The sequence below is a fragment of the Notothenia rossii genome (genome assembly GCF_949606895.1).
Source record: "Notothenia rossii genome assembly, chromosome: 5".
Taxonomy (NCBI): domain Eukaryota; kingdom Metazoa; phylum Chordata; class Actinopteri; order Perciformes; family Nototheniidae; genus Notothenia; species Notothenia rossii.
The window spans coordinates 83,571,454-83,598,307 of NC_136903.1; the positions used below are offsets into that span (position 1 = coordinate 83,571,454).

Consider the following 26,854-nt stretch of genomic DNA (forward strand, 5'->3'; position numbering starts at 1 on the left):
CCCCAAAAAATCTATTGGAACAAAAGACTGTCTTGGACAGATTGAAAATAAACTCTCAAACGTGAAGTTTAAATTATCATCTCATGCTAAGACATGATTTAAGTATTCTTATCATATAAATTAAACTAAAACATTAAAGATCCCATGCCATGCTTTTCCGGTTATTACCCGTCCCCTTGTGTGTTATGTAGCTTCTTATGAATGTAAACGGTCTGCAAAGTTGATAAACCCTCAAAGTACATCCTGTACAGAGTAAAACTCTAACACAGAAAAGACCTGTCTATGCTGCCCCAGAACGCCTCGTTGGAGATTTTTCTTTTTCCATTTTTTTCTTCCGGGAACCAAGTGACGTAACGACGATCCAAATGGACCAATCCGCGGAGCTCCTCACACACACACACTCAGCCAGCCTTCTTTTTCTCAGCTGCAGCTCCGCAGATTTCTCAGCCTGGACTCGGCGAGGCCCGGCCCTGGCCCGGTCCGAGCACACACAAAGACCCACAGCCAGGCTGCGGGTGTGTGTGTATGCTCCGGCCGAGCTTGGGCCGGGCCTCGCCGGGCCTCGCCAACCCCACGCAGCAACCAGGATACAACACCAGCAAGCCAGCTCACACTGTCCGCTCCTCGCAGCAGCGAGCCCCGCAACGTCCCGCCAACACGGCACCCAGACCCCACGCAGCATTCTCATCTGTTTGTCTTTACTGGCGTCATTTTCTGGTTGCTAACGCCGTTGTAACACATAATCACTGATGTTCCGCTGTAACGGTGGTGGACTCATCAGAACAGAGTGGGCGAGCTGACCAATCAGAGCACACTGGGCTCACAGGGAGGGGGGGGGGCAGGAGCTCCAACGAGCCGTTTAAGACAGAGTGAATACACATACTATACAGAGATGCTGTATGAGAAACCAATACATCTATTCTAGTAGACCTCAACAATGGAATTATGATCAGTAGAAATGGCCATGACATGGGACCTTTAAGAGACTTCTGATGTTTCCAGGATTTTTTCACGCAATAATCAGAGCAAACATTCCAATACAATAACAGAAACCAATGATTTATCACTTGCAGATAAAATGATGCAATGAGCTGATTCCCATCTAAATCATTCAGTTTTATAAAATCCCATCTCTGGCTTGATCCTGCACTCACACATGCAAAGCCTCTGTTGCCATGTCAGTACTAACAGTATTTTACCCTTCAAAAATAATCATATGGCTTGTTGCATGGAGGATCGGTCTGCATGGCTACTCACAGAAGCAGAGGAATTGGAGGGGAGAGAGGAAAAGTAAAATCGAGCCATAGTATAATTGGAATGTTGCATAACGGTGGCGTTGTCGGCCAGGCGTTGGCTTCGACCTTGCCTGAGGCCTCTGTCGTACCCACTGTCAAACACATTTACACTGACATCTTAATTACTATAATGAACCATCAGAGGCACACATTAGCATTAAACACACTCTTTATTCAGACTTCAGCACTCTTGACTCACTCCATGTGTGTTACTCTGGCTGTCATTTCACTATTGCACAGCCAGTCCTCCATTGGATTATAGTTGGGGGATTACAGGTTTTGGTTTTGGGTTATATATTTGGATTTGAATATTGATGAATACTACGAAAACATTGCACAACAATTTTTTTGTGAAATTTGCTGTGTCTTCCAAACAGCTTTTCCCCAATGTGCATGTTTTCAGGGATAGGCAGGAGCCAGACATGGATTTGACAAACGTGTTGTGACATATTGCTGGTAGGGATTATATTTAGCTCTCTGCATTGTTCCACAACACTGGGATCCTCTTTGCCCGCTGATATCTCTGTCCCATTCCCCTACTTATGGACATTAATCTATCCTCCTTGGTGTGTTTACATAAGTCCTTCATATACAGTGTTTGTGCAGTGGCAGATTTTAGTCTCTTTCGAATTGTCTGGTCATTTTGTGGTCAGTGGTTCTCCTGTCCCTTGTTATGGATGTTTTGTGCCTCATTTTGGTTGTTTTGTCCCTTTATTCAGTCTATTTTTGCTCACTTTGTGTCTGATTAATAAACCACAGACTTCAAAAATCATTACTTGGAACTGAGTGGCTGATCAATAAAGCTCTGCAGATTAAACAACTGGATTGCTTCGTTTTTTATTGTAGTTTGAGGCTGTTAACAACGTTGTGAACGCAGAGACTACTGGGGGGTTTGAGCGGTATTTGCTTGTCCTCACCTCTTTGTTGTGTGGTCATAACGTAAAGGGATGTACAGATATCTCTCTATTTTGGCAGCAGACGTGCAAGCTCCCACCATCCTCCAGCGTGAGTGTGTTTTTACTGCTGGACTTTAAATCAAGGGATAGGTGAGAGTAAAGCTGGGGAGTTTAGACTGATCAAATGTACAGATGGGTATACGCTACAAAAAGCCTCTTGCTATTTGTGTCAATATTATGGGTCACTGGCTAATTGTGCCAACAGTACTGTGCAGTCGAATGTGCTAGTCTCCACCAATCAATACCACAGGAACATGACAACTAACAAAGTGATGAAATGTTCTTAGCACACACACACACACACACACACACACACACACACACACACACACACACACACACACACACACACACACACACACACACACACACACACACACACACACTGACACTGACCTCTAGTGGTACTAAAGGCAAAAGGAAATATGGAGCTTTTAAAACATGTAATCATTATAAAATGTAACAATGCAACGCAGCACATTTCATTTAATTTCATTTAATCGTTTATTTGGCAGGGACAATGCACAGTAATGAACACTTAAAACATTGCAATCTGTCAAGCGTAACAGTGCCAGATTTAGCTTTGAGCTAATTTCCATCCGCAGTCCCTCACATAAAACAGTATTTATACCACATGGCACTTATTTGTAATAACAATACTGCATTTTACAATCAAATAATGTGTGTGCATATCAATTAAAGATATTATTGGATTGGTAATAGTGTTCCATCAAAGTCTAAATAACTTAAGCATATCATTCGCCCTCACTCGTACCGGAAGGTATACTCAGGGGTGTAGAACATTGAGAACATATTGCAAGTCTAAATTGTGTGGCTCCATTACTTATCGGATACTGTTAAAACTGAACAATATGCTAAATGTAATCTCTTTATTCCAATGCCACAGTGGGGAAGCTATGATAACGCTAGTACTGAGAAAACTTAACACCCTATAGAACAATAGCGAATGTAATTATCTAAAAACAAATGCCTGATGATGAGATTAAAACATGACTTAATCACCTGGGCCAAAAAACGCATGCACAGACTGGTGAAAACTTTAATCGGTCAACTGCATTTTACTTAGTCACTTTTCTTCTCCCATTCAAGATATGATCCCCTATTTATTCATAATCTATCAATAGATCAAATCATACATTGATATAGCCTTGGTCTTTCTCTGAGGAAGGCGTCAACAGCTTAAAACTTAACATTGGCCCATACACGGTTTGGAAAAGAGACGCAGCACAGAGATTCTATTACTCCAATGGGAGAAAACGTAAACAACAGATTGTGACATATTAGTTTGCCCCATGGTCACCAGAATAACTATTGGATCCAATTTCCACAATTGTTATATTTATGGACATTTCTGAATGTAAAAACTAATTCTTAGATGGACAGATCAGGAGAAAATTGCCTTTTTTCGACCAATTTGTGTGATGTGTCTTTCATGGTAACACACTCTCGCGAGATCTGGCAACAGCGCTTTAACGTTTCGTTGCTTAAATCTCTCTCTAATAAATATAGTATCTAATCATATTACATTAACCCTGTAAAGCCCAAATATAGAAAAACATTAGAATGTATTTTGACCTTTCAGATGTTGTTGTAGGGAGGCTCTGGAGCAGAAATGAAATAGTGTTCACATTTTGTAAGTTTTGGTACGTTTTTAGGGAAATGTTGTAATATTGCAATGTTGGGCTTAGGTGGGAGCAGAATTTCTTTATTTCTACTCACATTGTCTGAATAAATATATTGAACAAGTAATAAGGGTTGATTTGCAGGATTGATTGCTTACTTAGCTCTATATCAGTATATTATGAATAATAATCACACATCAGTCATTTTTTTTATGAATAGTCATTTATTAAATATGAATACAATGGTAGTCCCAAAAACAGTTCCTATCGTCGGAAAAGCAGAAATGGACGTAACACTTGGTGCATTGTGTGTTTGTGTACCCTTTACTGCAGTGTCTGCAGTGTCTGCAGCGTCCTCTCTTTGTCTTCACTGGAAAATGTGCCATTAGGTCCTTGCGTTGTGATCTCTTGGATGGGGCCCCGTATGGTGGACTCCCATCACCTTTGGATTGTCTCTTCTGAGCATTCAACGGGCTCCTTGATGTCACTGTCGCTGCTGGGCTCCCGTTGCCTGAAGATGGTCGTCCTCTCTTGGGTGTTTCCAGAGGAATTGTGTTCACCTGATTAGAACAGAATCAATCAAGATACATGTCAAATATACATTAGGATACAAGTCAAAAATATTACAGTTAAATATAAAAGAATATTACAAACGGCAAATAGCAGAAATGCATTCTTACCAGGATGAGAGAGGATGCTAGATCTGCCTGAAACTGTCTGCTGGTCAGGATCTTTAGAGCTCTGCAGTCCCGCTTGTAGAGGAGCGTTGATCACAGCAAGGATGATGGTGTGCCAAAAGATGTACACGTACCAGCGTTGGGACTTCATGGGGAACTTGTATATGGCCGTAAACAAGTCCAACAAATCCATACCTCCCATGAACTTGTTGTATACCCACAATGTAAGGCCTCTCAACTTCTACGTAGGTTTTTCTTGGCTTTGTCCCAGTGTTTAATTCTCTGCACAGGGTCTGGCCCAGCAAAGGATGACACAAGTGACCGCTCTGCTGTCATACCATTTGATAGCACAGATGTTGTGGTTGGCCCCCACTCAGATGTCAAAGCTTCCTCTCCCTTTTTTCTTCAAGCTCTTCTCCTCTTCAAGGTTGCAGTTGGGTAAGCGCACCTGCCTGGCTGTTCCCACATAATGAATCCACGATCAAGGAGCTTCACTACCAATGGGACAAAGTTGAAGTAGTTGTCTGCGTAGATCTTGTAGTTCTGACCTTCTGGAAGCATGGAGGCAAGCTGCATCACAACATCACCTGACAATCCAAGTTCAGACTTGGCTCGTATCCCATTGACACTGCCTTGGTACACATCAAAGTCACAGATCATTCCAGAGATTCCAGTTCTCACCCACACTTTGAACCCCCATGGGTGTGGCTTGCCTCGCATGTATTGCTTGATGCTACTGAAATGGAAAAAGTAATTAATAAATATGTATCAATAAATACATATGCTTATTATAGTGTAATAGATTACCTGAAGTAATAGATAGGGTGGTGGGACAAGTGTCCATTCTGTCTGGCTTAGCCTATTATCATACTAAAAGGAATGCATGCACCCCCCCCCCCCCCCCCATTCCAGTTGTCCCGATGTAGCAAGCATCTGAATCCTATTTACATTGTACACTTGAGTCACACAATACTACCTGGCTTAGCCTATTATCATAATAAAAGCAATACCTACCCCCATACATGCAGGTAAACCAGTTCGACAAGTCACACAATCCTGGCTATTATCAAAATAAAAGGAATACCTACACTCACACATGCAGGTAAACCAGTTGAACAAGTCACACAATCCTGCCTATTATCATAATGAACGGAATACCTACACCCACACATGCAGGTAAACCAGTTCAACAAGTCAAACAATCCTGCCTATTATCATAATGAACGGAATACCTACACCCACACATGCAGGTAAACCAGTTCAACAAGTCACACAATGCTGTCTGGCTAATAATAATAGGCTAATTATCGTATTAAAAGGGATACATCCAAGTGTCCCAACACATTTCAGAAACTGTTTCTGCCAGAACCAGAGTTAAATGTATTTGTGTAACTAATTAACTGATAATATACAAGTAGAGTTTAAAATATTGCTACTATAATTTCACATACTTTAATCAGAAATAATGTATACATTTATTCAATTCTGGTCTTAACTCAAAAATCTTAACAGAGGACACATTTAGAGCTTAGTTATAGTGAATTATCAAAGACATTATATTTCTATTAGTGTGTTATTTCTATATGTGAACATATAAAAAGGGCGGGGTCCATGACAGGGACACATGCTATTTAGACTACCACACTGTGTTGTAATATTACAACAAAGACATAACCTGCTCAAAATCAAATTTGATGAATATATTCCACAATAACTAAATCACCCCAAACAAATATTTGAGGCATTTTACTGGACTTGAATCTGACAAATCCAGTCCAATAAAACAAAGAGCTGTTGCTGGTTTGAAGATTCGGAAGTTGTGTGAGTGTATGGCCAGAGGGCAGGAGCTATAAACACATTTACTACCCAATAGCATTGTGAAGCTGAACTGAAAAAAAATACCTTTTGATTATGTAAATGTGGTCTTTAAAACAACAAAACATGTACTGACTTTTTTAGGATAGCTTAAAGTGATGTTGTAAAATTACAACCGTGGGTCTCACAGGGTTAAGTAGCTTGTAAAAATAAATAAATGTATACAAATAAATACATCTAACCACCCCTATTTAGTAGACAACTAGTGTGCATCATTTGATATGGCACAGCTGCTTATCTTTACCATATAGCATCTCTGGTCAGCATGATGAGTCTGGAGTATGGCGCCCCCAAAGGATGGGAGAATTGAGGCTTCAGGGGTTAAATTATAACTGTTTAATATTAAAATACTGCCTTTTCCGAGTTTACTGGATTTGTTAATCCGCTTAAATATGCTGTCCTCATGAGAAAACGACTGTATGTGTGTTTAATGATGTACTGTTTGTTGTTGATGTGTGTCTCAGAGAAGTGACGTGTGTTAGCCGCTACTCTGGTGACGTGTCTCTGCTGCTCTCTCTTTCTCCCGGAGCGGCTTGATGGAGCCACACTGACTCCGATCAGCACTCAGACTGAACCAGGAACACGACAGGAGCTGCACGTAGGACACCATGGGGAGTAAGTGGCATTACTCTCTTTTATTCACGGTTTGAGTTTGTTTGAATATACCGGCTGCCTTCTTTCAATCTCGAACAATAGCAGGCATTGTTGTAATTTACAGCGTTCGCCGGTAAGCTACTAAGCTAACCTTGGATAGGTTAAGGCTAGGTTGCAGCTAGCTTGAGCTAATTTGAAGATGTATTCTAATGAAATTGCTTCTCCTTGTGTTTAAGTCAGATGTGATTCTCAACTAGTGCACATTTACAACACATTGCATTTGTCTTTTAAATACGCGTCCAAAATTCCTGTCTTTTAAAGTATTTTGGGATTAAAGGCTAGTTAGCATCATGCTAGCTGTATGGACTCTACATCCGTGATAGTTTACTGTAAATAGAAATGGATGCTGGTTTCACCTTGTTATCAAATGAAAACGTTGCAATGCCAGATTGACTAGTCTACTGCCATACCATAATTTAGTTGTTTATGTTAAATGGCTTGCTGTCAAAGTCAACCCCTGTGATTGAAACAGCTGATCGGCTCTAAGACAAAACATTCAGCAGCGATCCTGCAAAACGGTGTAAAATGACTGCAAACACTAAGTACTAGCTACCCCAACTTTGCTCAAATGTATTTGTTAGTATATCCAGATATTGCTGAGAAAATCGAATTAATTGCTGCTTTGTCCAGATGTTAGCTGTTTAGCTGGGGGTTAGTGATGACGTTGCATCAAATGTAACTCGGTTGAGAAGATGAATAACTCAGATTTCACAAATATTTGTGATGCTATGTACTGATAAGGACTGTAATGTGTTGCATCTGTTTTTTTAACTTTTAATCTTTTTTTTTTGCAGTTAAATTTTTGGAGTTCATCAAGCCGTTCTGTGCGGTCTTGCCAGAAATTCAGAAACCAGAAAGAAAGGTATGTTTACGTCTTCTCAAAACAAAATTATTATGTTGAATTTTGTATTCATTTTGCATATATGAAGGCATGTGAATGACAGTTGCTTATTGTCTTTTTTCCTTGCAGATTCAATTTAGAGAAAAAGTACTATGGACTGCCATTACACTTTTCATCTTCCTGGTCTGCTGCCAGGTAAATATGACATCCAACATGCTGTTTCTGTAAGCTGTTATTGTCGTTTGTGACACTAACTTTACAAATGTGTTTCTGTGCAGATTCCTCTTTTTGGCATCATGTCTTCAGATTCGGCAGATCCCTTTTACTGGATGAGAGTAATCCTGGCTTCCAACAGAGGTGCTTGAATTGTATACGTTTAACTGAGTTAACCGCTGAGTTCTGTGCAGCTCCAACAAGTTGAAATAATCAACAGTGTTGTTATCACACCTGATGTAATCTCATCATCACATGTGATAAGTCAAAGGTCAACAAACATAGGGCTGTATGCATTGTTTCTGCTGCTGTTATTATACTAACTGACACTAATAATGCTTTCTTCCTCCAGGTACTCTGATGGAGCTGGGCATCTCACCCATTGTCACCTCAGGTCTTATCATGCAGCTGCTGGCTGGTGCAAAGATCATTGAGGTGGGAGACACCCCCAAGGACCGAGCCCTCTTCAATGGAGCTCAGAAATGTAGGTTTTCTGCTGATCATATTAGCTATTTTAAGAAAAGTTGACACAAACCTTTGAAATTTAGTTTTTTTGGTTTCCTCTGAAGATAACAGACACGTATTCAGTAATGTCTAATTGTTGTTCCTGCCAATTGCAACTCATGTTGTCTTTCTTTTCGCAGTGTTTGGAATGATCATCACCATCGGACAGGCCATTGTTTACGTCATGACCGGCATGTATGGAGACCCTTCAGAGATGGGCGCTGGGATCTGCTTGCTCATCATCATCCAGGTTAATACAAACTCAAAATAAATTAGGATAAAGCTAATTTAGGGTGTCTAAAAACTTAAGCTTTCAAAAATGTTACTTTATTATTCTTTACAGTAATCTGCCAATCAACCTGAATGTAAAGCATGTTTGCTCTTCTGCAGTTCATGTTTTTTCTTTGCATTACTTTCGAACACATTTAGAAATATTTTTAAAAATTTAAGATACAATTTTATCATCTAACTTTGTGGGATAGTCAGAAATCAAAAAGTTGTTATCTTCTCTTGTTTTAAATGGCTGTTTGTTTCTGTCTCAGCCCAATACTAACCTCCTGTGTTTTTCCACAGCTCTTCGTTGCAGGTCTGATCGTCTTGCTGCTGGACGAGCTGCTCCAGAAGGGTTATGGTCTGGGTTCTGGTATCTCTCTCTTCATTGCGACCAACATCTGTGAGACCATCGTCTGGAAGGCCTTCAGCCCCACCACGGTCAACACCGGCAGAGGTATTTCAAGCTAGTGACGGTAACAGATATGCATATTCATCCGTATTATAATGGCTAACACTGTCACTGTTGTTGTTTTTCAGGTACTGAGTTTGAGGGAGCCATCATCGCCCTCTTCCATCTCCTGGCCACCCGCACAGACAAGGTGCGCGCCCTGAGAGAAGCCTTCTACAGACAGAACCTGCCTAACATCTTGAACCTCATCGCCACCGTCTTCGTCTTTGCTGTGGTCATATACTTCCAGGTGAGCTGCCACTAAGAGTCTTACCTGATGTTATTGCACTGAAAGAATTTGGATGGCATTAGTGATGACGCGCTTCTTTACCTCACCAGGGCTTCAGGGTCGACCTGCCCATCAAGTCAGCACGCTACCGTGGTCAGTACAACACCTACCCCATCAAACTGTTCTACACCTCCAACATCCCCATCATCCTGCAGTCTGCCCTCGTCTCCAACCTCTACGTCATCTCTCAGATGCTCTCAACTCGTTTTAGCGGGAACTTCCTCGTGAACCTCCTAGGAACCTGGTCTGTAAGTATGACAGTTGAGCTGCACTTCCAGCACGTTTATTCAATCAGATTCAACGGTACACTATTATTAGAATTGGTGACACTTCTGTGGTGCGTATAATGCTTGAGACAATAGATATATCCAGTCTTAGTCTATGTTTAACTAGAGGAGATTGAATTACATATTATGCTGCATTTCAACCGCACAGTATAGTACAGCTTGACTTTTTTGATTTGAAACTAGCAAGAGTTTTGGATAATATCTTGTACTTGCTTTTGGTACCCACTGGGACAAGGCTCCAAGTGATCTGAGCCGATACTAAAGGGTGAATATAAAACCCTGGAGACCATGGCCCTACACAAATCTACAATTATTAAATGGTAAAGCTACCCTCTTAAGCGCTCACAATTTGTTTTGGAGTGCAGACATTCCTCTTTTATGGTGAAAGTCTTCAACAAGTTTTCAGCTGAATGTGTCAGTGCAGTTGAACATTGGTGTTGTTAAGGTGATCAGCTGAGAATCTCTCTTACACTAAGGGGAACAATCCTTAGTGGGAAACAAAATACAGAAATAGAACGGGTACCAAAAGTGAGTTTAGCTGAAACCATGCAGTTAAAATGTGGTATTTTCATTAGGGATGCCAGCCATTATTCTATTATTCGAATATTGGTTACAGTCTCCATAATCAAAAAATAAATTAAAAAAATTGATTTTATTTATATATATTTTTAATTATTATTTATGTTTTGTTTTTTTCTGGCTTAGTTTCAACCAAAATATAGATTAATGCTAATAATAATAATAATAATAGTAATAGTATTAATAATTGTAAATGGCCATTGGTCACACCACCAGTTTGTTTTACTGTAAACTTGGAGGAAGCCAGCAGCCCTTCGCAGCGCTGCTACACACCGCCCCCGCCCCCCCCCCCCCCTCTCCGTCACACGTGCGATTGATTTATTGGAGTGAGAACACAACTAAAGATGAACAAAGGAAAGAAGAGTTCCTCGTGGAACTACATCAAACTGACAAGTGTAAATGAGGTCAAATGCAAGAGTTTTTTTTTTTTCTCTCGCGGGGGGGGGGCATCGAATAATCGATCATTATTCGCCAGGGCTGTCCAATTTTCGATTTTGATCATGGTCAGTTTCTGGCATCCCTAATTTTCATAAATGGGGAACGGTTGGGTTCTGTCTCTCGTGTTGAACCGGCATCATCTTATTTATAATATCTCATTGTGATTAGGATGCAACGAGTGGTGGACCTGCTCGAGCCTACCCTGTGGCCGGGCTCTGCTACTACCTCTCCCCTCCGGAGTCGTTTGGCTCGGTCCTGGACGACCCGGTTCACGCTGCCATCTACATCGTCTTCATGCTCGGCTCCTGCGCCTTCTTCTCAAAGACCTGGATCGAGGTTTCAGGATCTTCTGCTAAAGATGTAAGTCTTGTGCTTTTACAAAAGCATTGACGACTTTGCTTTGCATCAATCCCGCATGAAATTAACCCTCATGTATCACTTGGTGCGTGTCAGGTGGCGAAGCAGCTGAAGGAGCAGCAGATGGTGATGAGGGGACACAGAGAGACCTCCATGGTGCATGAGCTGAACAGGTACAAAGCATTCTGAGTCTCAGGTGGCATGTGTGTTACCTGCAGCATATGGAAAGTTGTCCTTCAGAATATTTGTTATCTTGACGCTGGATTTATTATTCACAGGTACATCCCCACAGCTGCTGCCTTCGGTGGCCTCTGCATAGGAGGGCTGTCCGTCATGGCTGACTTCCTGGGGGCCATTGGTTCGGGGACAGGAATCCTCTTGGCTGTGACCATCATCTACCAGTACTTTGAAATCTTTGTGAAGGAGCAGAGCGAAATGGGCAGCATGGGAGCACTGCTCTTCTAAAAAATACCAACCTTCGGACACACTTAAGACACAAAGCATCCACCCGCCCCCCATCATTATTTTAATTTTGCAATTTTTTGCAATTTCGCACAATCAGTTCATTTTGCAGCTGGAATAGGTTTTTTATTGTCTACGCTATCTGTGTTTTCCACCATTACTTTTTTTAGCAGTTGAAAGCGTTTTCCCAGCAGGCTGCCTAAGTCCCCACTGACTGTCTTAAAAGCTGAAAAATGCCTAAAAGCACATCAGTGTGAGGAGCTGTCTTTGATTTACCTCGGGCATTGTTCATCGCAGCATGTTCAAGGAACACTAAGACAGAGATGATGTGATAGTGCTAATTTTAAGCTGAAAGCACTGCCTGGACTTTTTGGGGGAGTTGAAAGAAAGCCATGTCAGGTTCATCTCAAAGTAGCAATCATGGCTGAGGTTTCTGGGGGCCTATAGTAGGGTTTGAACAGTATAAATATAATATGCTTGCACTCCTGATGAGGTCTCTGGTAATCTCAGACAAAGTCGTCTATGGTTTTATTTTTAATGATGGACTATGTTTATATTCACTCTGGTCTTATGTAGAGCAAATGTGTTTGTCCTCTGTCTGGGTCCTCAAAGGAAAGTGTGTGTCTGTGTCGTCATGCTCTTTTATTCCCAGACTGTATTGCTGCACAAAACTGCCGACGTGGTCGGGATGAGGGTGGGTTTGATAGGGATGAGAAAGGGTTTCATTTTGGTTTTTACTTTATGTAACAGACATTGTGTTATTAAAAAAACAAACAAGATTTTTTTCCAACATACTTGAAAATGTGTTTTTATTCCTATTATGCCCTTGTTGTGCTTTGAGCCTGCATGTTTTGAGACCACTGGGGACACAACACACACGTTACTGATCCCTCAAGTTTGTTGCACTGATGTTACCCTCTAGAGATGAGATATTTATTAGCCATATATTGCGATTTATAACCTGGCTGTAGGTTAATTAGGTTGTACCTTGCACTTAACTTCCACCAGAGGTCCATGTAGGAAGTTCAATATGACCACACTTCGAGTAGTTGAGAGTAAAAAATAACGAGGGATTTTGCTATTGGACTGTATGTTCTGATCATAGACTGTATATATAAAGGTTCTGATGCATCAGTACCTCCTTACATTTTATCCAATGTTTATATCAAATCTTTACTGACAGAGCTTTAATGTGACAATGAAAACTGTAATGAATAAGATGGATGAAACAAAACGAACTAGAATTGCAGTTATCTAACTCATTTAGCAATCCTTTGATCTGAAGAAAGAGAATCATAAAATATATGGTATGAGGCAGTGCATTGATAACATTTAATTGGGTGATAGTTTAGAATACATAACATTTTAAACATTAAACATTGGGGAGGCTCTGGCTCAGTGGGGTGGTGCGTTGATCTTCAGGGAAGCTCTGGTTCCAACCAAGACTCTTCACCCCATATTGCTCCTGTGGGGATTGCCCACAGTATTGAGTGTATGTAAATTGCTTTGGATTAAAGCATCTAACAAGTGACATGTAATGTACATTTTGACCCTAATTCACCTTTGTATCTCATTGTCCCTTACAATACAAAATAGAATATGTGTAGGGGTAGTTATCAGATATATATTGCCCTACAAACAGGTTTGGCAGACACGAATCCCCTCCTGAAGGGTCGAACAGACAATACATTAAATACAAAATAAGAATATAATGCATAATACAATAATACAAATATATATAAAGACATTTAATAATAACCTTTTTTTTTGTAAAGCGAAATAAATAGTATTTTTTTTTACAACATTTCATATAAAGCGTGAAAGAAATATAGCAAAAGAAAATTAACTCTGACTTACTTCACATCTTGACACTAAACCCAGTGTTCTTGTTTATTATATTTCTTTGTGCACGCTATTTTTAAGAACATTTGTAAGTTATACTTTACAAATTTGGTGGGGATAAAATTGGCCATTTCAGAAACATGTCCCCAGAACAAATGACGCCTACAGTTGCCATATAAGTCATGACAGTCGAGTGACGTCATAATTGTGAGACCACATGTGACCGAAGGGTCAGAGGGGTAACGGGGCCGTTTGGAAGCCGGGTATCCGCGGGTATCTAGTCAGATGAGACGGTTTCACTTAAGTAATTTCTGCTGTCACACCGGTCATCTTCTACCACGGAGGGCAACGGACTGAACCAGCGGCAGACATGTCGTACTGCAAACAGGAAGGTAATCTAAATCTCCTTCATTCATGTTCACTCCATGTCCATTGCTTGGCAATGTCACCGAGTTAGCCACCATGCTAGGCTAACTTCTAGAAGAAGCCGGATATTTCAGTAAGTTAGCTAACAGTTACATGGCTGGTAGCGAGGAAGCTGCATGCAAATGAATGAGGCTTATTATTAAGGGTGTTCGCATTGTTGTGATAAAACACATTGGTCATGGTCGTAATTTGATCGGACACCTTTGATAGACATTGGTAGAAAGGGCTAGCTTTGAACCTGGTGGTACGTCCAGGGCTATCAGTTGACAGGTCAGGTTAAACCAGGTTACTGGCACAGTGCACCCACAGGGGTCACTGTTAACCAGCTTCGTGAACTGGTTTTCTACTTCTACTCGAAATATAAACTAGTAGAGAGCATTTTTAGTTTATTTGTGTAGAGTTTATTTATTTATCATACATTTGAACTGACTCTGGTTGCTCTTGCTGTAACATAGCAAATGAAGACAATGATATAATCTTGAGATGTGATCATAGCAACGCCAGTAAAGTCGAGGAGGAAATGTCGTCTTCCACACCCCCCCCCCCCCCCCCAAACATTTCAAGTGCTACTCAACTGGCTTTAGAAAAGCCAGCCCTTTATTAGTATATAAGTGCTTTGTTAGCAGTGCTTTGTTAGTAATTCAATCGCTCAAAGTGGAGTCTAAAGAGATGAGTTTTCAGTCGTCGCCGGAAGATGTGTAAGCTTTCTTAAAACAAACATTACTTCCGGTGCCCTTGGTCTGGCCACACCCATTTCCAAACTGAAGGCTACAACATTCATTTGTATTTGAGCTACACACCTGTTAATTCAACATATGTCCAGAGGAGAGATGACAAATGTGACTTTTACCAACAGGTGAAGTCTGTCATTTAATAACGCTTTCTGCACCTTTGTCATATCTCAAAAACATGTAGGAATCTATAAGCCCATGTTTGTTGTTGCTGAATTCTTGTCAACCTCTCCAAGATTTAACAAGTCAAATAGGCTGCAGTAACTAAGGCAATCCCCTATGAAGACTCCACATTACACCTAGCTTAGCATCTCAACACTGGATAACTGATCCAGAGATCAGACTGGATTAAATGGTACTGATGCTTTTTTAGGACTTTTCACATTTACTTATGTTATTGGTTGTTTTTCAGTTTAGACAATACTTATTTTTACTGTTTAAGTTATTGATACCTTGCTTGTCATTAATATCAGTTATATTTTATATCATCTGCCATTTTTTTTTTTACATCTTTGTAAAACACATTGTTACTTGGTTTTAAGTGCTATGTGAAAAATCCATGATTTGGTTATTTGTTTTGTTATTAAAGGTAAGGATCGCATCATCTTTGTGACCAAGGAGGACCATGAGGCACCCAGCAACGCTGAGCTCATTGCAGATGACCCCGATGATCCTTATGAGGAACAGGGTTAGTCATTGTGGAAAAACAATATCAGACTTCCAAACATTACCTCATACAAGTATTCTTTTAACTTACTTCCCTCTGCTTTCCTTTCCTTAAGGTCTGATTTTGGCTAATGGAGACATCAACTGGAACTGCCCGTGCCTTGGCGGCATGGCCAGTGGACCGTGCGGCTCTCAGTTTAAAGAGGCCTTTTCCTGCTTCCACTACAGTAAGGAGGAGCTGAAGGGCTCCGACTGCATCGACAACTTCCGCGGTATGCAAGAGTGCATGCAGAAGTACCCCGAGCTCTACCCTCAAGAGGAAGATAAAGAAAGCTCCTCCCAAGCAGAGTCCAACTCTGGTTCTGGTTCTGCTGCCCCCACTGAGGGCTCCGCCTCGCCCCCTGAAACTGACTCTCCCCTGGCCGCTACTACACCTGCTGCTGATGCTACACCTGCTGCTGTCGCTTCACCTGACAGCGCATCGCCCACAGAAACCCCGAGTGCCAGCTAAGGTCCACCAGTGCTCATCCAGGCTTCTCTGTGTCCAATCACTGAAGAACTGGCAGAACTGACTCTCCAGGAGGAGCTCTGATTGGCCTCTTCACCTGATTAAGCCCACAGACTGAGAGGACTTACTGACATAGCTCTGATTCTAATGGGCCATATTTACAGGCAATCAGTGAAGGACTTTGTGAATGCAGATGAACATAGCGTATGTACAAAGTATAGGCTGCTTTGTTTCACTGGCACTCAAAGATCATTGAAGAGTATGATTTAATGACAGCAGGCTGAACTGCAGGCACATCAGTGAAAGAGTCCCTTTTATAGGCAATTGGGATTTAATTTCTTGTGTCTTATCGTGCAATCAAAAAAGCTTCTTTGTTGGCATCCATTATGTGTGTTGTCCTGTTAATGAAATATACAGCACCGGCTTCGATTCATTATGTAATTTGATAGTAACCCAAGCAGGAATCACTTGATCTTTTTGATTGGAGCTTCTTTTTCTTGATGTGTTACTGCAGTTTAACATTTAATTCCCTTCCTTTATGCTATTACTCAAAAGAAAGAATGCCCTTTTTTTAATTGGTAAAAAAAAACAAAGCTTCTGTTTGGGTAACATTAAGAGAGGTTTTTAGCTGCGTTTGTTGACATCTTGTAAGAACTTCAGGGTTTTCATCTACATTAGTTGGCATATGAAAAGTTGTTGTCATCTTCATAATTGAAACTGTATCTGGCCAAGACCAAAGTGGTTTGTTACGTTTTACTGTCAGTGCATAAATGTTTGTTGTCTGAACACTGTCTGGACTCTGCTCTGATCACCATTCAGTGACCTTCCTCTAAAATACTTGATCTGTGTTTCTCAAACATGTCCAGATTAAAATGATTTGTGGAAAAATCAGATGTTCCTGTTTCGTATGAAGACTTCTTAATGTCAGTCAGTTTTACATTTTCACATCTTGAAAATGTAATAAATGTTTTGAGGTTTTAACTCTAATATGTACAAGTAAACTGTGTATTATGACAGAACCGACCGTCATATTTAACAGCCTAATACTAGCTTGCATTTCTGGAATATCAGGGATATTATAGTTTCATAGTATTTTATTATCAAAATCATATAGGCTTCAACATGTGTATAAATAAACTTTGAGAAACCCAGTTGGACATTCAAAGAACGACAACTACCTTCATCTTACACCATTACCTTGCTCTTTGCTGAAAAGAAAGTGGTGATAAAATACTGATTTGTTAAACTCAGATCTTAACAAATCCAGGAACTCACTTCAGTCTTTATTTTGTGTTGCACACACACACACTGTGAGTACCACACAGTCATGAGTTTGACTCCTCTGAATGAGGCAGCATGTTGTCGTCAGTGATTTTCAGTCCCCTTTCTGAATTGTCCACTGAATCAAAAGTCCTTGCCAAAGCTTCTGCAGTCTGTCCTGCCTGTGTAGATCTATATTCATGTACATCCGTTCCTCAGGCCCTCTGATACCAGTAGGCCGAGCCGCGGTGTCCATGGGACGACCACGCTCTGCATGGTGACCAGCAGTCGGCCTGTTCCCGCCTCCTCGGGGCCCGCCAGCAGGTACTCCATACCTGGTGAGGGAGGTAAGACATTATTGACCTGGTCTAATAACACATCTATATTCCTCTGTTACATTTTAAAAATGTGTCCAGAAAGCTGAACATGACTGTGTCTCGTGTACTGGTTCACAAATGCCTTTTCTTTGCCATGTTTTCAACTGATTCTTCAATTTTTAGATATTGACCTATGTGTCTAAAATTAAAAAGATAAAAAGAAATACATATTTAAGATTCAAATTCAAAGGCTTAATTGTCATACAGTAAACACAATAGCTAGAGTGTAGTTTTGGCAGTAAAAAGTCCCATATTAGGTCCCAGGCTCCTCCTACAATGCAACATACAATATTCTTAAAACATAAAAAGAAAGAAAAATAGTGCAAGAAGAAATGGAAATTAAAAAAAGTACATGAGTATGGTGCAAGGAACACAATGCTGAAAAAAACTAAAACGGAAATACTGTAAGTAAACTATGTAAAATAAATACTGCATATTGTAATAATATATAAATAAGTATCTAGACTAAGTACATTTACATTTGAACTGAATTATAATGATCTTACCTGGGTTTAGAATGGGACAGGTGCAGCCACGGCTGGTCCAGGACAGAGGGTAGATGCTGATGGTCCCTAAGCTCAGCGCCACCTGGCCTGATCGAAGGACCTTGCGAACTTTGACCTGCACTTCTGCGTGGCTGCCTTTGTCGTGAGCGGACAGCACACTGGCCTTGATCACTGTCAGGGTCACACAGGAAGAGAGAATACTGAGGGGAGGCACTATGAAGCAAGTATAGATCACAATTCATGAAACGGTTATTAAAAGAGTGATAATAATTAGTTACACATCCTTTCTTACCATAATCATGTTTGGTCTTACAGAGGTCCAACGCACTCCTCAGCTTTTTCTCCTTACAGCTGCACTTTCCTGCATACAGACATGAGTTATTCCTGATCCACTCTTACCTCCAAGATTACCCTCAATAAATCACTATGATTCCACAGTTTAAAGCCATGCAATGCAGATGAACATCAGACTCACCTGTGTAATGCAGAGCAGAGACGGCGAGCTCCTTCGTCCACTGAACGTCTTCTTCTAATGTGAACATGTGATCCAAGTCAGGGATCTTTCCACCAATGGGCACGTTGAACACCTGGTTATTTGAGTAGCTGCAATAGTGGAATTGAACCCATCAGGTGAATGTTACTATAATGTCTTTATCAAACAAGGTCATGCATAACAAAATCATTGATATCAATGGGAGAACAGATGCTATATGCCCGTCCCTGGGCAGGTACACACATACACATCAGATCAAAATACAATTATTTCGAATATACATACAAGCACATTTATCAAAACAGCTATATCTTCAGAATTAATTTAAACTAACCTATCAAATTACAGTATAATTATTGTTGGCAAGACTGGTTGCTCAATATTTTTGCACATTTGGAAAAAGTGTGAACGTCTGAGCAGGTTTAAGCTCAACTGGAAGTATAAATTAGCAATAACCACAGTGATTAAGTTTTAGCTTCTGCCTTGATGTGTGAATGATTAAGTCGTGGATAGATTATATGGCTAACCTGTCCAGACACTGCCCTGTGATTGGATCACAGCTGTGAGGGCAGGCGCAGGGTCTACAGCCCTCCTCTCCAAACCCCCAGTGTCCGGGCTGGCAGTGGCTGCAGCTCGCGCCCCAGACCCCAGTCCTGCAGGGGCACTGCCCGCTCCTCGGGTGGCACCGGGGTCCCTCCTCCCCCGGACGAGTGGGCAAAGACCCCCGAGGATCACACCAGCAGCCTGAGAAACACACACAGTTAATTATGATGCTCCTACATTTATTTTTTACTCTTCTATTATTGTCAAATTATGGATTTAGAAAAGTGCCAGCAGATGGAGCTATAAGACGTTACTTTTATTTTATCCACAAACCTGTGTTACTTTGAACAAACACCAACAGTACATTTACTCAAGTGCTATACTCAAGTACACATTTGAGGTACTTGTACTTTACTTGAGTATTTTCATTTTTTACTACTTTATACTTCTTTTGTACTAGATTTTGGGAGCCAATATCGTACTTTTTAATCCAATATATTGATTTTACAGATTTATTTACTTTATAAATTCAGATTTTGACAAACAATACTTTTAAAAAAAACGTTTCAAATATGATTATTTGGTATCCAAAATGTTATGCAAGGCAGCTAAAACCACAAGTGCGACAACAGAAAATGAATCGCAGTTCCAGCTTTTTAAATATGAAGATTACTCTGAATACTTTAAGTACATTTTCCTTATTGTATGTAAATACTTTCTCAATGCAGTACTTCTAATTTTTACTTCAAAGCGAAAAATAGAAGAAGGGCAAATTGTACTATTATAAAAGCTATTTTAGAAACTATTTTAAAACAATTGGAAATATTAAAAATAAAGACAAAATGTACACAAAATATAAATATGTGAAAAACTAAGTACAGTAAAGTATAATAAAATATGACAATTAGTTGGTTGAAAGTGGACAGCTATGCAGATTTAAACAAGAAGTAGTGCGGAGCAGAAATGTGTAACTCTAAGATCCACTCAGCGATGAGGGTCTTACGTGTGCAGGCGTGGGGGGAGTTGAGGGGCAGGGATGGGTGGCGGTGGTAACCGTGGCGACAGCGCTGGCACCTGCGCCCCACAGTGTTGTGCCTGCAGTCGTCACAAACGCCCCCACTGGTGCCCCCCGAGGAGAGCCAGGCCCTCGGAGAGAAGTGGCAGCGCTCTGCGTGAGCGTGGCACTGGCACTCTGAAGGCGTGAGAGAGAGACAAAGTGATGGGGAGGGAGGAGGGGGAGAGACAACAGGGAACACGGGGTACAGGCACATTATGGGTTAGGTTTTTGGGTAACATTTTTAATGAGGCCAATGTCTATAATTATCCACATTCAGTATTTGAGAAAATGTACCATCACTGGTTTTATTGTATGGTAGCAGGGAATGCGTAGTTTACTATAATCTGCTTTTAGCCTGTCATTATTAAAGTAACAAGTACTTGGGAAATATTCATGTTTAATTTCGAAGCATTTTATTACGATTTATAAAGTCCAGTATCATAACACTTCATACTTAATCATCACATTTTACATTTTTGTTTTAATTATGTTTTTTCTTCTTTTTATTTAAAGCACACAATTACAATTTGAAATGATTTAAAGGCAGCTTGTGATTGATTATATCTGCCTTTAACTTGGTTGACGTATTTTAAACAGATTTTTGCTATTATAATGTATTATACCTGAGGAAATCATAATACACTATGATCCTTTGTCAGTTAGTGACCTTGATCCTATAAGTGCTAGTAAGTGCTACAAGCGGATAAAAAATGCATTATAAGTATTGGATTTAGTATGTTCGGATTTTCTTGAGTCTATAAAGCCTATTTGTATACCATGTTCAAAACACTGTTGTCAAAATGATGTTCTCACATTGACAAAACTTAAGTTAAAAGACTTCACCTGCAAAGTAAGGATGTGATATTGCTCATCTAAAAGCTTTAAAACATCATGAGTATGTATTTAAAACCCTGCTAGATGGACGCTTGATAAAAACTATGTATAGTTCCTGTTACAGCCCACTTTTGAAGCTCTTCTCTGGTTTTTCTCAGCAGCATGGTTAGCGTGCATCGTGTTGGTGGTCACTCACTCTGGCACGGGTTGGACTCCCCGCTGCTGCTGTTGGCCGGCCTCCAGGGACGATCATTGTAGAGCGGGGCGCACTTCTCACAGTGATCCCCGGCTGTGTGGTGAGCACACATGCACCTACCGGACACCTGGAAAACACATCCGGGGTTGCTTAGTTACTTCACCTACACCTGCCGTCTGGAGAGAGCTATAAAATAGATCCAGGCAGGTGGTGTAGAGAGTAAATCAAACAATTGAAATCTCTTTAACTGGCCATTCTTACATCAGTAAGTGCTTTTTACATCTTGACTTAATTTCCTGATGTGTGTTTTACTACACTGTAATAGAACACAGGCCAGTGCAGTAACTGACAGACTCACTTTCTCCAATTGTATTACCAACTGTTGTTATTTTACTTTGAAACACAGGAGAAGCCACTCACCATGTTACTGTCCTGCCTTGTGTCTTGCCTGCTGTTGTATGCTACACAATTCTCAGCGTGTCCGTGACACAGGCAGGTCCCTCTGGCCAATAGAGTATAAATAGCGTAAGGTGCTGCGCTTTCTGTGGAGGATGTGGAAGTGAGAGCTGAGTCTGTGGGGCTTGTCCAGGCTGCCGGAGGATGTAGAGGTCCCGGGCAGCTCTGAGCTTTCAGCAGTCTGATGCGGAGGTTAGTGAGGGTCAGGCGGGCGAGGGCCTCCGGACTGTAAGGGTCCAGAGTTTTAGCATTGAAGGGGTCAAGTGTCCGCAATATTACCTGCCGAGGAGAAAAACAGAGCACCAGTTGGAGCTGAATTAAACCCTGAGGAACTCCCTAAAGATTACATTACAGCTTTGCAGTAGTGGAAAGTAACTAAGTACTGTATTAACAATATTATGTTACTATTTGTTTACTTGGCTATTCCCATTTGCTGGTACTTCTACTCCATAACAGTTCAGAAGGAAATATTCTGTTCATATTTATTGGATAACTTTAGTTTTAACTTTGCTGATTACAACTAAAAATACAAAATCAACTACAAAATAATGTACTGTATTTAGTATTATTATACGTTAAGATTGTAAAGACTCTATTAGCCCCAGAGTGCACATGCTACCCAGTAGTGTGTAAAGTAGTGCAAATAAGCCCACCTTTAGCAGCTGCAACATTATAGTGATAAACACGTTAATGCACCATTATACAATAATATAATACAAATATTTCTTATTTCTTATGCCATTTCTGCACTTTAAGTATATTCTGATGCTAATACTTTCCTACTTTTACATAAGTAAGATTTCATACAGTTCTCTTAGTGCTCCTACTGTGGTGTAGCTCGTTTTAAAGTAAAAGTGCTTCTTTCACCACTAAATCTTAGCATAAACTCTCTTACCTCCCCCCCACTGCAGGGTGTATGACTGGTATAACGGGATGTGCACAAAGAGCCTGGCTGAGTGAAGTCATCAGGCAAACCAAACTCCTCGCTGCAGTTGTGCGCAAAGAGCTTCAAAGTTTCCCAGGTCTTTCCAAAGTCAGCTGAGCGGTCGATGGCCATGGCAGCAGGCCGCGGGGACCGGAACACCAAAACCATGTGGGACATGCAGAAGTGGGTTTCCAAGTCCAACCGGATCTCATCCTGCTGCTCCTGCTCGGTGGGATCTGCACCTGATGCCCACCACGTGTCTGGATGCAGGAAAGGGTCATCAGTCATGTGAGCAGGTGGATGGGTGTCATTGGGGCAAAGGGCGTGGGGAGTCACTGTTGGATAAGGGCAAGGGCTGCGGTGGAAGGAGCTATTTCCACAGCAGCTGGAGTGGGTGAGGAGGGTCCTGCCACTAGCCAGGTTCCCAATGGGCGGACTGCAGGCATGGTCCACACATCTGGAGACTGACACAGAGGGTGACGGAGGATCAGTGATATGATAGCAGTTATATAATACAGGTATTCAGATGCTTTAACAAGATATCTGGTGGCACAAAACATTCAAAACAACAAGCACTTTCCATCGCTGACATCATGGACAAAACCAAGGTCCTCCTCTTTGTGTTTGCCATACATTTTTTAGTTATGCTTTCTCTGATGTGACACAGAATCCTTCCCTTTCCCCATTGGACAGCATGCTCAGGTTACATGTAAAGGCAAGACACAAGCAGCCCCAGATCAAATGTATCAACAAGTAGGGCTTTAACATTTAGGTCTTAAAAATGTCACAACTAATAATCATGCAGATATAATGTCATTCAATACATATGTTACGCTGCTGAGTCACCCACCACTGTCTTCCCAATTAATAAAATAGCCTAAACACAACAGGGGAGAACAAGAAGGCAAGTTCAGCCAGAATGACGCAGGAGATTAAGAGAAAAAGAGCATGATGTTGATGATGCTCATGATCATTTAAAAAAAATGTATGTATTCATGCTATGTTTTTATAGAGTTGTTGATGTACAGCACTTTGTTCAACTCTGTTGTTTTTAAATGTGCTATTGAAATAAAATTGATTGGATTGGATGATGGTGGTGCACCTCACCTGCTCCGCTCCTCGTCAGAACCAAAAACAGCCAACAGAGCGCCAGCAGCATCCGATGCCGACCTTTCCCCAGCATACTAAACTCTCTCATCTTTGTTTCTGCTGTGTTTGCAACATAAACGGTGCGTTAAACGCCTTCCAGCAGAGATGTGTCCCAACATTATGTGCAGCTTATCTAACGCACCAGCGCATTTCTCTGCCAATTACGCAATGCGCAAAGCCTTCAGATGAGTCCTTATTTTTCTCCAATTTACCCTCAGGAACAAAATCCTTGATAAAGTTCAAAGCGTCCTCAGGAACAACAGCTATGGCATCTCTCTGACGGGAGTGGATTGCGCGCCACCGTCGCAGCAACAATGTCTCATTGGTTAGTCCAGGAATGAACGGAATGTTACTGATTCCAATTCGATAGATGTTTGTCTTGATCCAATTTGCGCAAAATTGTTTGTCTTTGTGTTATGAAAAGCGATGATTATTATTTTTTTCGCCGATTAATTAATGTAAATGTTTTAATTATCACAGCCAATCTGAAAGCTCAGTGTCCCAGCCAGGTTCTCTACGCGTTTACGCACAGGAGTGGAGTCTGCGCTCTATTTATCCACTGTCCCTCCCCGCCCACACACTCATGCACGCACACACTGTGAGTACACTGTGAGTATGCTGTGCTGCAACAACACTAAACCAGCCCTTGATGGAGTTGATGTATTTTGTTCTACTCTGCACGAGTGTATCATTGGGATTTAGCAAAAAAAACTAAAAAACGTGCGCAGGGGAGGAGAGACTTGCGACTCGCACGGATTCGTCAACGCAGTTAATGTGAACCAGCCGCACAGCGCATACCATCTAAACTAGGTCCCTCCACTATAGTCAGGGCCTCGTAATGGGGCGAGGAAATTAGTTTATCTGTTTCTGCCCTCCTGTTTTTCAGCTGCAGTAATTCCAAGTTACAGGTCTCTTTCAAGTCTAGCAGGGAGAAATCTGAGAGTGAGACAATAGTCCTCAGTGCAGTTATTTGCAGCATTTGTGCATTGTGGCACCAAAGAATCTGACAGCTTGGACTTTCATGCAAATGACTTGGACACGAAAAGGGCCTTCCTCCCATTCGTCTGCCTGACTGGATAGATTACTCTGCCATTCTTCATTATAGCCCTGGATAATAAACACATGGTCTGATACATGACAGTCCTTTTTCAATTATTTTAAACTACACACATCAGCAAATCTCAGTGCTTTGCTGAGCCTGGCACCCGAAGGATAAACATTATGTCTCTTAGGCTTTATGGCTCAACTTCAAATACAGAGGGCTCATAAAATTGGAATGGACGCACAGAATGGGATTGGTTTTCATAAATGTCATGCAAATTGTCTACAGACACGCTCGCTTGCTTTCCCCCCAGAATGTGGTATACAAAATGAATTACTAAAGGAATTACATATGGGCTGATTTTTGAACTGACAGAAAATACAATATTATGTTTATGAGCAGTCAGCGATGAATTATTCACTTTATTTTGGCTTGGTCATCAATCCTTAGTTATCTTACATTTAAATGTAAACTGTTTTATTCCCCTTTTTACGCTGCATGTCTCAACTCCTATATAACTATATCTATCTGTTCTACATTTGTTTTTGTCGCAGGTCTCTCCTTTCATCTCTCTCTCCTGCTGCTCTCCACTCGAACACCAGCTATCTGGCAGGCCTCCACAAAATAAAAACCCGGAGGCTCTTCATCTTCTGGCATCTCATGGTTTCTCCTTTCGTCACACTCCAGTGGTGCAGTATATATGCTAAGAATAGCTTTATGGGAGGTTAGGAGGGGGATGCCATTTATTTATGTTAGTTGAATACAGTTTATGACTGCTTTGTACAGATTTTGAAGTCAGTTCTGGCTGAATGGAATGCACGGAAATCCTTTGACCGGTTACAGCCAGGATGGGAGGACCTGTGTGCATTTGCGTTTAAGAGGAATGGATAATGGATAAAACATCGAGTGAAATCATCCGTGTGGTCCAGCTGTGGTTGTGCTTTCATTGCGGAGTCAGGTCGGTCCTGAAAGGAGTTCATACTGTACTTGCCTGATTTTTGAAAAGGCATGCACTAAAATTCGCATCACTGAGGTTTGAAGTCAAGGTTTGCAACAGAGTCATAAAAAATGTTTTAAGAGCAGCTGGTTCAAGTGCAAGTTAACTTTGTTTAGTTGCTCTTTATGCCTTGAAATGCAAAACACATTGCATTCTTAATTGACTGAATTGTAATTAAGTGTGAGTTCTCTGATGTAGGAATGCAGAGTCGCCCACATCCAATAAAGTGCTTGTTTAGAACGAGTGGATAAACAACAGAATCCACACCGTGGTTAGCAACACATGCTTCATTCTCGGTGCTGAGAGAAAAATGTCTTTCTTCCAGAACCTTTCAGCGAATACATTCCGGTAATGTTCAGCATGTATATTCATCATGGCCCCCAGCTGTGAGAGGTCAAATACCAGCCAGGAAAGGTCACAGGGATCTCCTACCTGCACCGTGACTGCCTCTCTAATTGCTCTTATTCCTCTCATTTACAGGGCTTAATGGGGGCCGGGGGGTTAGAGAGCCGGGGTCAGACGAGCAGGGACTCCCCCTCCCTGCCATTATAATCCTCCATGTTTGTCCATGCAGCTTGCGTGTTTTGGAGCACATGGTGTCACTCCACACTTCTCCATCTCCCTCCACATCTTCTTTCTGTCTTCATATTCTCAGTCAGTCTGTATATTCCCCCGGGGATAAAAAAGATTAAGCTTCTTCCTTACATGACTTCACCCGCATTTAGGCCTCACAAGACAAAATCCAGTTAATGTGTGTGGATTTGGAGAGCGATCAAGTTCATGCCAGTCTAATTTAAATGCCTCAGTATGTTATGGTATTGTTGTTATGGAGACTATAGTAGGAGCTCATATAACATTATCCACCGACCACAAGAGCCGCCAGTAAGCACCATGGTTAATAGGATGTGTTCGAGTTAAGCACTGAGGTCAGAGTTAATTATCTTGGGGAGGTTTTGGAGAAAGATTTATAGCTTTAAGGTATAAAGTCTTCATGTCTGATATATAAACTGTCGATCCAAAAAATACCAGTTTCGACAGTGGCACCCTTTAAATCT

The 26,854-nt window shown here is 41.2% G+C and overlaps 3 protein-coding genes across 4 annotated transcripts; 2 read left to right on the forward strand and 1 right to left on the reverse strand.

Moving 5' to 3' along the window:
- The first annotated feature begins 6,908 nt into the window (after positions 1-6,908).
- Positions 6,909-12,581, forward strand: LOC307039850 (protein transport protein Sec61 subunit alpha). The gene is made up of 12 exons (XM_079682280.1): positions 6,909-7,061; positions 7,895-7,962; positions 8,071-8,136; positions 8,220-8,298; positions 8,507-8,638; positions 8,799-8,908; positions 9,232-9,385; positions 9,469-9,629; positions 9,719-9,916; positions 11,141-11,332; positions 11,426-11,502; positions 11,608-12,581. The coding sequence occupies exons 1-12, from the start codon at positions 7,055-7,057 to the stop codon at positions 11,792-11,794; spliced, it is 1,431 nt and encodes a 476-aa protein (XP_079538406.1). The 5' UTR covers positions 6,909-7,054; the 3' UTR covers positions 11,795-12,581.
- A 1,248-nt stretch (positions 12,582-13,829) lies between these two features.
- On the forward strand, positions 13,830-16,855 carry chchd4a (coiled-coil-helix-coiled-coil-helix domain containing 4a). The gene is made up of 3 exons (XM_079682289.1): positions 13,830-14,025; positions 15,380-15,478; positions 15,573-16,855. The coding sequence occupies exons 1-3, from the start codon at positions 14,004-14,006 to the stop codon at positions 15,965-15,967; spliced, it is 516 nt and encodes a 171-aa protein (XP_079538415.1). The 5' UTR covers positions 13,830-14,003; the 3' UTR covers positions 15,968-16,855.
- Positions 16,856-17,228: 373 nt separating this feature from the next.
- LOC307039846 (netrin-4) lies at positions 17,229-24,298 on the reverse strand. 2 transcript variants are annotated; one of them, XM_079682275.1, is made up of 10 exons: positions 23,719-24,298; positions 22,582-23,068; positions 21,651-21,965; positions 21,231-21,357; positions 20,147-20,335; positions 19,128-19,344; positions 18,583-18,710; positions 18,400-18,468; positions 18,108-18,278; positions 17,229-17,559 (listed from the first exon to the last, which is right to left on the reverse strand). In XM_079682275.1, exons 2-10 carry the CDS (start codon positions 22,897-22,899, stop codon positions 17,423-17,425), a joined length of 1,671 nt encoding a protein of 556 aa, XP_079538401.1. In that variant the 5' UTR covers positions 22,900-23,068; positions 23,719-24,298; the 3' UTR covers positions 17,229-17,422. The 2 variants fall into 2 exon arrangements, with proteins under 2 accessions (XP_079538401.1, XP_079538400.1); XM_079682274.1 differs by having other exon boundaries at positions 22,582-23,075.
- Positions 24,299-26,854: the final 2,556 nt, after the last annotated feature.